Consider the following 10,298-nt stretch of genomic DNA (forward strand, 5'->3'; position numbering starts at 1 on the left):
TATACTCCTGGGTATGTGGTNAAAGACTAGGTAAAAAAGAAACATTTGGTCTAAACAATACTTTATTGCTAAATACCACTGCATCCTTACATAATCGGTTTCAGTTGTACATTTTCTAGTTAATAACAACTCGCCATCGAGAATATTTTATTTTGATACAATTTACATATAAATACGAGTGTCCCAGAATATCGGTAAAGGTGTTAAAGCCAGTGTCGAGTATTGCGTGTTTTACGGATACCCTCCGAACACTCATATCGGAATGTCGGCAAAGACTTGAACCGGCAGTATGTAGAATAGAATAAATATCGTTGAGAATATAACTGAAGGACCAATTCAATAAACACCCACAATTTCCAGACGTTTCCATATAACCCATCCAAAAAGAACGTAGATCCAAAATGTCAATTTTTGGTCCTTCGAGCCGGATGTTTAGTTCAAGGCGGCGGCACCAGAGATGATTTCGATCAGCTCTCTGGTAATGACAGCCTGTCGGGTTCTGTTGAAGGTGAGCGTGAGTTTGTCGATCATCTCTCCGGCGTTCTTGGAAGCGTTGTCCATAGCCGTCATGCGGGAAGATTGTTCGGAGCACGCACCTGGGAATGAAGATTGTTTATCAGTGAGCTGCCATTAATGATAATGAGGTTAAATGATTAGTCACCGAGTAATTGCTGTATTTTATTATTGATTTATCAAAAAGCTGACAGTTCCATTTTCCTGTTTTTACGGGCTTGACTAATTTTCAAAATTATTCAAGAGCCACACTGCGACTTTTAGAAGATGAATGCAACGACCACACATTCTACACCGCACACTTAAGAAGCTTGACGCGGCGATAGCAGGCAATAAATTAAATACTAAATACGCGCGATTCCGATACCGCGTTCGAACGAATGAAATCGCGATGCTGCATCGGCGATTTTGTCACTGTATCGACAAAATCGCCGATCGCTAATGCTTAAAGTAGATGACTGTGTGCTGTGGCTCTTACTGGTATCCAATAAATATTACACCAAAAATTAATATGTTCTCCTAGCAAGATAAAATTAAGTTAAAGTTATGTAAGGACAGATAGCAGTGTTATGTACCTTCTTTGAGTGCGTAGAAGACCATGGAAGCGAGCGAGAACTCCATGTAGGATTGGATCACGTCAGCATCCAGAGAATCGTATGTTGCCAGCTTGGGAGCGCCCTGGAAACGAAAACATTCAGTTCATAAAAAAGCTGGTCTAATCATGTGCCAAAGAATAGCAAGTTGGTTGTGACTTATAAAATGTTGGGCAGGATTTTGTTGAATCTAAAAGAGAGTAGAATTTTATTTTTGTAAATATTGACTATTGTCAAGGAGATAATAAATATAAGGAATTAAGGAGATACGTATCTATCTAAAAGAAGGAAACTTTTGGTTAAGCTATTCTAAACTGTAAGCAGTCAGGGGTCTTTATTACGACACTAGTATTAATTTAATCTACTCTCAAGACAAAAATCAAACATGCGATTCGTCGTCGGATTTCAAATTTGGTACCATATACTTGCTTGGCACAAGTCTAGGACAAAAACAAACATAGTTTGTCATCATGAATGCTGCTATTTATTTGATTTAGTGACCTCTCTGTCTGTAGGTCACTGATTCCCGTTTTCACCATCAATCCATATTTTTAAGTGACCCCCTATTATTTTATTTTCAAATGGGTCACTTAAAAATTAGGGATCTCTGGATGTTAGTGTAACTTTGTTAGTTTTTAGAGCTCACCTCAACAGCCTTCTGGCTGTACAACGGCAAATCGGACTGCATGTACGACACGACGGACTTGAACTTGTTGTAGATGATCTTGCCGGAGCCGAAGTCGTAGCCCGACGTCAGTATGCCGCTGGCGATCTTGGACGCGTCCATGAAGGTGGGCGGGAGGCGCCCGATCTGAGGACGGATTGTTTATGAAGAGGTTGTTGGTTCTTATCCTGATTTCACGCCTGCGAGCCTAGTGCAGAAGTTGTGGTTATTACTACTAGGAGAAATTCTGTCTGTGAATAAATATCCGGCTCGAAGGACCACGTGAGTATCCGGCTCGAAGGACCACGTGAGTATCCGGCTCGAAGGACCAATCGAGTATCCGGCTCGGAGGACCATACTCGTATCCTGCACAATATATGATGCCCGTTTATAGAACCAAGACAATAAAGTTTATGCTAAAATTTATTTATAATATGCACAACAGACATCCCATTTATTAAACCAAGACAGAATAAAGATTTGGCAAAGATAGCTCACATAAAGTAAGACAGTTTCATTGATGAGTAGTGTATTGCAACAGAACTCATAACAGGTTAAATATTCTCCAATGGCTGCACATATTTTGTACATCTGCAAACATCCTTGAGAAATGTCTGTGACCAGTAAATAATAAATAAATAAATATCCTTGGACATTTACACTGCGCTTCTATTCCCAAACTAAGCAAAGCTTGTACTATGGGTACTAGACAACGGGGTATAAACATACTTAAATACTTTTTTTTGGGCATGTCGCCTGTTCGCGTCTTAACTATTTACTTCCAATACTTTGACCTTACCTCGTTGCACACACTGATGATGTGCTTCCCATACAAGCGCTGCAGGATACCGCGCGACTTGTCGCCCACGCAGATGACCTTGATGTTCTCCGCGCCAGGCTCCTGAAGCCTGAGGCGAATCACCTTGGAAACACCAGTGTGCACCGCGCCGCAAAGACCTGGGAAGATCATCACAAGGTCATTTATGCCCGTTTTCACCATCAATCAATATTTTTTAAGCAACCCCTATGGTTACACATAAATTATGAATTGTGTTTTCATAGGTGTCACTTAAAAATTAGGGATTGATGGTGATAATGGGCATTAGTCTCCAATACAGAAAGAAGAATTAACGTCAAGATGATGAGCAGCTTATACAGACTCCCACATTTGATACTTATATCTGTAAAAATCTAGACAGTAGATTAGTATGAACTCATTTATTGGGATTTAGATGTTTAGAAAACATTTCATTTCTTATTTTCTTACTTTTATCTGATAATAACTCCTGGTATAACTGGCAAATTGAGTTTTTATTCTGAGATTAATATTTACTTGTTTGGTTGAATCCACGATGATGACCAAGGTGGACTTACCTCTGTCAGAGGTGATAGCAACATACAGTTGCTTGGGCTCATCTTCTGGAGCAGCTACCTGCAGACAAACACATTCATGTTGAAAAATAATAACTGCACAACCATTTTGTTGTAAAAGATACACCGAGGGTGTTGTTTCAAACTAGTCTGAACTGGTACTTCTTATCTCTGAAAATACAAGTCTGTCGATACATCAGGTATATTCTTTACTAATTCTCAAGTCTTTAATGGCTGTTTTTCCAGCAACTTATTGTACTGGCGTATTAACACTTATAAGCAAGAAAAGTTAACATTTGGTTTAATCTTACCTCTGCCCTCTCGTAAAACTGCACAGCACCCTCGCCGTAGGGGCGAGCGGCCTTCAAGTCACGCTCAGCGCGAGTGTATCTAAAAAAACACATTTTGTTTTAAAAAATGGGTATTGTTACATAAAAGTAACGTTTATTAAATCTAAACGAATTTAAGTAACAATGATCCAAAATTCTACTTAATTAGTGTTAATAATTCAATCCTTACCTACACCTTACATTGTACTACATTCAGCAAAATACCCAGTTGAAATTGGTACAAATTTATATTTTAAGTAGGAAAGGGATTGTGCAGGTACTTGATTCACTATACCAAAGTGCTTCACTGTGTATCCATATTCTGAACATAAATTAATATCCTTCAACTGTTTTTAACAAGTGAAAATGTCAAAACTAGGCATTCCATAGAAGTTCCAATTCAAAACTTATTCAGCCAGTAACAAAGCATACCTAATTTGTTTTTTTTTATACTCCTATGTGGTGACAACTTATCTTACTGGCTAGTTACATGGTTTTGATCATCCTCATCCAAAATCCTACAAGGACACTTCACACACATTACAGCAGTGTTGAAACCGCCCAGAAACTCACTTGGCAGCTGACACCATTTTCATAGACTGGGTGATCTTCTGAATGTTCTTTACCGACTTCAATCGAATAGAAATGGCCTTCAATGTGGCCATGTTACGGTTCTGCTGGTTGTTAACCACAGCAACCACTTGGGTGCACACACCCGGCCCGAAACGACCCAGCATTTTTGCGGCTTCTGCGAAAAATAACGAGAAAATTGATTTATGAACAGGTTATGTCCTCCAGACTCCCAAGTTATGTAAGAAGGTTGGACTTGCTGTTATCAAAATATTTTCACGTAATGTACAGCACGGAGCACCGAAAAAACAACTGAGCACTGATTGGTAACGCAAAATTAACGTAAATAAAAGGCAATTACTAACTTTTGTGGGCTTTTTTTAGTAAAAATCACCAGCCGACGAAAAATGTCGCTGGCTGAAAACGTCTGATGTGGGATGCCAGAAAAAAAAATAAGTGAACGCACCGTTTTGGTTAATATATTCAGCTGTAAAAAAAATCTACTGAAAATTAAATACTTTGTTACCAAAGCTATAAAATCAATGCTAAAGGAAAAACGAAAATTAAGAAAATATTTAGATACAAGGAAAATATTATAGCTACACATTTTAAAAACAATTTTTAATGTTTCCAGAACGCAGCAATCTGTGATGACGTTTGGAAATGTTTCGTTTAGCGGAATTTTCATAACATAATAAGGATTGTATGAATAAAAATAAGTGTCCACATCACAAAACGTTATTCTTTTTATTCATTGTGTATTTGTTGTAAATTAAAACTATAAATAATTACTAGATTAAAAGTGAAACTCAAACGTCAAATAAAACCATCAGATAATCCTGCAACGGAACGTTTCATAAGCCAGCCAAATTAAAAATACCCCAAATTAAACGAAACAGGCCAGATATACAAGCATTTATTTTTGGCAGAATTATCTAAAACTGACAGCGAAGAGTGACTAATTTTTCATTTGTTTTTGTTAAAATTTAATTAGATTTTAGAGCATTTGGTATACTTTTCAAGATGCCTACTCCAGAGAAGAACGTAATGGGAAACCCAGAACAAATTCAGGAGCAGCCAACACGAGAAATAAGTCAAACAGATCATCTGAACAAGAAGCTTCTGACTTCGTTGTTCAACAGGATGAATGATGGTGAAGACTCCAATTTAAATAAAATGTTGGAGCCCGACAACATTTCAGAAGACGACGACGAGTGGAAGGAGTAATTTTAGCTGTATTCTTGTAAATAATTTACCCAGTGTATGTTTATACAAATAAAATGCTTTAATTGTACCAACCTTATTTTAAAAATATATATCATATTATTAATTATGTACACAAGCTTAGATACTACATACTTACTTCTCCTGTCACACTTTCCATGTCTCCTTTTCCAAACAAGTGTTTCAGGTCGTTGTATAAATGCACTATAATGTGATTCTATCTGTTACTGTAAAAGCTCGAATTGCAGTAAATCCTAAGATATTCCAGTAAAACCTAAGATCTACCAATTTCTAATGGTAAATGTCCCAAAAGGTTTGCGATTCGAACTCTTACCACCATTTCGTTGGTCAATCTTAGGATTTACATTAATGGCACGGTAAATGTTGAAAAACAAAACATGTCATAACGTGCTCAGCGCATCTCATCATCATCATCATCATCAGAAATTACTTCAATTGGAAAAAATCGAATCTATCTTAATATTGAAGTTGCCCTCTTTGTATTTCTAGTCGCTCACTTAGTAATGTAGTCGCACGGACAGAATTTTAATATCTAAAATGGATTAAACATAACCCACTTTTTGTAAGCTCGTTCTGCATTTGATTATATTAATCAATATTCGAATTTTTCGCTTACTCAAATTCATACCGCTCAAGTTATTAAAACAGTAAGTATCATCAGTCGCTTAGTTATTTTTTAGTCGATCGTGTTATAATTCCCCATAAAGAATTAGTCATTGTTTTATTCCTAAAACCAACATCTACCAGCTGACAGATGTAAAACCTAGCATATACTGAATTCGAATGGTAAAAGCTCGAAAAAATCGTCGTATTTTCAGAAATACTTACATTTACCAACTCATGTCGGTAAATCCTAAGACTTACACTTAAATCTTAAGATTAACCGTAGTTCGAGCTTTTACAGTAACATATCGATGAGTTTTCAAACTGCTTTGAAATAACAATAGCATAGTGCAAAACTGAACACTTAAGTAAGTAGGTCCTTTGAGAGTGAAGAAGTGGTGGTATGTTATAAATGTGAAGACACAGTTGTGTTCATGTATGAAAATCTAAAATTAATATAGGTACCTTTAGTATTTTATAGGGACTTGGATTTTATCATAGAATTTTAATATAAAATAGATATACAAGATTTATTGAAGTTATATTTTTTATAATATTTTGTTTTTACGTGCATGTTATAGGTACTTGGGCAGCATTAAAGAAAACCAAATGATTGGAAAGGAAATCAATCAGTACACTAGTAGGTAGGAATAACACAATAGGATTGATAGCCCGACGACGCTGAGTAAAGTGGGGCTACTAGCTCCCAAGCGCCTGAGTTGGGACGAGGAGGGGACGGTAGCGCCGCGCCTGCTGTGGTGCCCGCCCGCGCGCACTAGGTACGCCGCACACGCGCCCACCACTCGTGCGCGGCGCCTAAGGGGCCGTTCAAGTATTACGTAAGCAGATTTCTTACCATTTTTTACCCCCCCGCCCCCCTTGTCATCAAAAGTAAGCAAAGCACTTACCCCCTCCCCCTATGCTTACGTAAACATTTTAGTTATAAATGTTTTTTATATTGTCATTTTTAAAATAGGAAAATTCATGAAACTATTAGGTTTAACTGATACACATAGAGTAAGGGACAAAAAAATATAATCAGANATAAATATTTTTTAAAATATAACAAACCAATAACGATTGCTTTTCAATGTAATAAAAGTGACTGAGTTTCTTCCACTACTTCGTCTCATTACCAGCCGATATCTTGTCTTGAAGTGCTGGTAGGGTAAACTATATTTGGAACATGTATAAGTGAAGTGAAAGCTATTTCACTATAACTCCAAGAAGAACATTATTGAACTATTTAGCCTTTTCTCTAACCCTATAAGAAAAACCTTGATTTTTTGTTTTCCTTAAACAGTAATAATCACAATTACCTTCACAATTACTTCACAAATCAAGGAAATTTTCAACAATTAATTTTAATTTTCCTCTAAAACCTATATTTTTCACGCTTCCTTCACAGACCAGCAAATCGTCCCACCAGTAGTAAACTCTTTGGAGCTAAAGTCCTCCCCTGCTGAAGACCTGTCCCAGTACATCATCAGACCGCTAGATGTCGCTGCCAGTGCTCAGGGTTATAAGGAAACTGTCTGCCATGATGGCTTCTGCTGCGAATTCTATGTGAAGATGGCATTTGATGGTGAGAAGAATTTTCTTTTACTGTTTTCATTAATTATCCGTGGCCTAAAGATGTTGGATTATGTCAACGTAAAATTGTGAACTCCGTCAGTTTATAACGCATGAGATTGTAAGCTATCAGTTAGTTATTATTGTACTTAATCTAATTACGTCAGATTACAGATCAGATAGATATAAGAGTAACATGTATTATTTTGGGATATTGCATTTATTTTTATACTTGAACCCATGAGTCTTATGACGTTTCGATCTGGCCCAATTCTTTTAAAAGTTATTTTTGATGATGAGATTTGGCCCACCCTATTTAGGTTTCTGCCTATATTTTCATCATGATGGCTTTTTCATTATCACAGCAGGATCATGATCCTCTCTAATTTCATCATCATCATCATCAACAGCCCTTTACAGTCCACTGCTGGACTATGAGCCTCCTCCACTATAGTGGAGGGTTTTGCCATAATCTCCACGCTTGGCAGGCGGGTTGGAGATCGCAGTTTAAAAGATTGATGTTTTTTCAGAGAGCGCTGCTGCCCATTCTCTGTTTGATGTGTAGTCCCTAAGTCGCCTCTTACGACACCCTCTCTAATTTGCCGAAGGCAAATAGAAAAATTCGCAATACTCCCTAGACGGTTTGAGAAAGTTGACTTTGTCCTCTTCATCATAATTTCAGCCACAGGACGTCCACTGTTGAACCATAGGCTCCCCCCATGATTTCGATAATGACCGGTTGATAGCGGCTTATATTAGTAATAAATTGTGAATACCTTGTGTATAAATATGTTCATTCTAATATCCATAAATTTCTTCACCCAGGGCCCAAAGAAGACGTGAACTACGGCTTGGCAGCGTTCAACGGCGTCCGCCATTTTGACCACACTCACAACATCGGCTCGCAGACTTGCGCCGTATTCGCTTGCGCTGGCTTGTACAAACGAAGCTGTTCTCTTGGGTAAGATTTACTTGACTTTCTTTTGTCAAGGCCTTTTTAATAATTACTGCTTGATTTATTAAAATCAGACAAGCTGTTACTTTTGGTCAAAGATTGCTATGAATATTTTTCGCTGGAAGACTATGGGAGGAGACTATGTTTTGGAGAGGCTTGTGATAATGAAGTATATTTGACCTTATTAATTTTGACAAACAGCAATGATGATTAAAATTTGATAAAGATCTAACTATCCGTCATCCACTATGAAAAGATTTAGCTTCGATTTCCTCCTAATTTCTTCTAATTCTGCTGTATCTTTAATGATAATTTTATGTTTTTATCTTGTATATTAAGAGTTAAACTGTACTGTGGGAAAAGTATGCTCAAGTCAATCATGTTTTTATGAATGCCTAAGTTTTTTAATTATTGTTTTATCCTTTTCCAGGTCTCAAAACAGTACAAACGTAAAGTTCGAGAATATCTCCATCACCGCTAACTTTACCGAAACCATACAATACCCCATTATATTGACGACAGGCTCTAAAATTGAGCCTGAAGCCTTCAAAATGGCCGCCAACAGTAAACAGGTGACTTTAGAAGTTACAAATGCAGACAACTTGCTAACTTTCGGCATTTTCGGCAGAGATTTCTCGAAAGACTCGAAGAATTTCGTCCTAAACGATTCTGGATCGATTTACGATACGATAAATGAAGAAATGACGGAGTTATTCGATTATCTTTGGATCAGATTGAGGGTAGTTCTTATTATCGCCTCCATTTATGTATTGGAGATGTTGTAAGCTATTTTTTCTTATAGTGCATTTATTGTGGAATGACGCTTATGTGAGTCTTCATTCAAGAATGGATTTAAATGTTATTAAATTTGAATTGAGTTTTGAGCGTCGTTTTAAATTATGAAAATACGTGCCAGATTCAGGGCCGTATTAAAACACTTAAAACTTGTGTCCGATATTTGTGTATCGTCCTGTAACGCACATAAATGTGTTTTTAAAACTTGATTGCTTTGATCAGAGGCATTACTGATTAATCTGTTTAATCAAGATATCGAAAATAATTTATCGTTTAAATTACTTGCTCAAGTAAAAATTTTGTGTTCCACTTTGTCACACACATTAGAAACACATGTTGTCTAATGTTCTAATCTTTAGTTGTTATTATGTTTTAATACATTAATATTTGTACCAGTTACAAAGTTAATATTATGCTGTTTAAAATTTGTAAATTGAATGTGGTGGTTATAAAAACTAAATAAATCCCACCGTATAATTGCCATCATGATTTGCTGAAAAATGCGTTCAATTTTAGTTTCATCTACTTAAAATAACTTTTAATAGGTGATGAGAAAAATATTTATTCTATCTCAAAATAATCTTAGTACGCTCCTGTATAAAAAACGTATAATAAAAGTTATCGCAACAGATAATAATTGTAAAAAATATAGATTAACAACTCTTTGTTGTTACGATAAGCATAGGTACTATTAATAATTATTATAATATCTATTTTATCTATTTATCTTTATGAAGAAATTTTAATATGGGATCATTGAATTTTATTCCACAATTTATCAGCATTTAGAATTACTACAAATTTAATAATTTTATCGTATTTGTTAATGCATGACTGAGTATTTTATAAGTTTGATACTTTAAAACAATTTTCTGTGTGAGAAAAATTAATGATATTTTTTTACGAACAAAAAAAGTCGTGAATATGTAAGAATTTTATATGATGTAAAATTTATTCTGTTTGAAAATCTTAAAATATTTTTGGATTTAAATAAAATAGCTGGAAATCACGACACTGATACTGTGATATTAGAATTACGCATGGTGTGATGATTATTGTAATAAATGTTTTTACATAATTTAAATTCA

The 10,298-nt window shown here is 35.9% G+C and overlaps 3 protein-coding genes across 4 annotated transcripts; 2 read left to right on the forward strand and 1 right to left on the reverse strand.

Annotated features, from left to right (window-relative positions):
* Positions 1-44: 44 nt before the first annotated feature.
* LOC114355825 (ATP synthase subunit gamma, mitochondrial-like) lies at positions 45-4,513 on the reverse strand. 2 transcript variants are annotated; one of them, XM_028308847.1, is made up of 8 exons: positions 4,406-4,513; positions 4,044-4,218; positions 3,453-3,531; positions 3,145-3,202; positions 2,570-2,727; positions 1,753-1,917; positions 1,089-1,191; positions 45-596 (listed from the first exon to the last, which is right to left on the reverse strand). In XM_028308847.1, the coding sequence occupies exons 2-8, from the start codon at positions 4,205-4,207 to the stop codon at positions 433-435; spliced, it is 891 nt and encodes a 296-aa protein (XP_028164648.1). In that variant the 5' UTR covers positions 4,208-4,218; positions 4,406-4,513; the 3' UTR covers positions 45-432. The 2 variants fall into 2 exon arrangements, with proteins under 2 accessions (XP_028164648.1, XP_028164649.1); XM_028308848.1 differs by having other exon boundaries at positions 4,402-4,483.
* Positions 4,514-4,966: 453 nt separating this feature from the next.
* Positions 4,967-5,343, forward strand: LOC114355847 (uncharacterized). Its single transcript, XM_028308878.1, has one exon. It carries the CDS (start codon positions 5,064-5,066, stop codon positions 5,265-5,267), a length of 204 nt encoding a protein of 67 aa, XP_028164679.1. The 5' UTR covers positions 4,967-5,063; the 3' UTR covers positions 5,268-5,343.
* Positions 5,344-7,277: 1,934 nt separating this feature from the next.
* Positions 7,278-9,752, forward strand: LOC114355835 (uncharacterized). Its single transcript, XM_028308863.1, has 3 exons — positions 7,278-7,473; positions 8,286-8,421; positions 8,846-9,752. Exons 1-3 carry the CDS (start codon positions 7,461-7,463, stop codon positions 9,198-9,200), a joined length of 504 nt encoding a protein of 167 aa, XP_028164664.1. The 5' UTR covers positions 7,278-7,460; the 3' UTR covers positions 9,201-9,752.
* The last annotated feature ends 546 nt before the right edge of the window (positions 9,753-10,298 follow it).

The sequence above is a fragment of the Ostrinia furnacalis genome, unplaced genomic scaffold, assembly GCF_004193835.3.
Source record: "Ostrinia furnacalis isolate ACB-3 unplaced genomic scaffold, ASM419383v2 OfSCF2566, whole genome shotgun sequence".
In the NCBI taxonomy this organism is placed as follows: Eukaryota; Metazoa; Arthropoda; class Insecta; order Lepidoptera; family Crambidae; genus Ostrinia; species Ostrinia furnacalis.

Bases quoted from the DNA above. Each gene is read 5' to 3' on its own strand.
- LOC114355825 (XM_028308847.1), bottom strand. From the start codon at position 4,207: ATGCTGGGTCGTTTCGGGCCGGGTGTGTGCACCCAAGTGGTTGCTGTG. The intron at 3,532-4,043 runs GTGAGTTTCTGG...GTGTTTTTTTAG, and splicing joins AAAATGGTGTCAGCTGCCAA to ATACACTCGCGCTGAGCGTG. The intron at 1,918-2,569 runs GTAAGGTCAAAG...ATCCGTCCTCAG, and splicing joins TCATCAGTGTGTGCAACGAG to ATCGGGCGCCTCCCGCCCAC.
- LOC114355835 (XM_028308863.1), top strand. The intron at 8,422-8,845 runs GTAAGATTTACT...ATCCTTTTCCAG, and splicing joins AAACGAAGCTGTTCTCTTGG to GTCTCAAAACAGTACAAACG.
- LOC114355847 (XM_028308878.1), top strand. From the start codon at position 5,064: ATGCCTACTCCAGAGAAGAACGTAATGGGAAACCCAGAACAAATTCAG.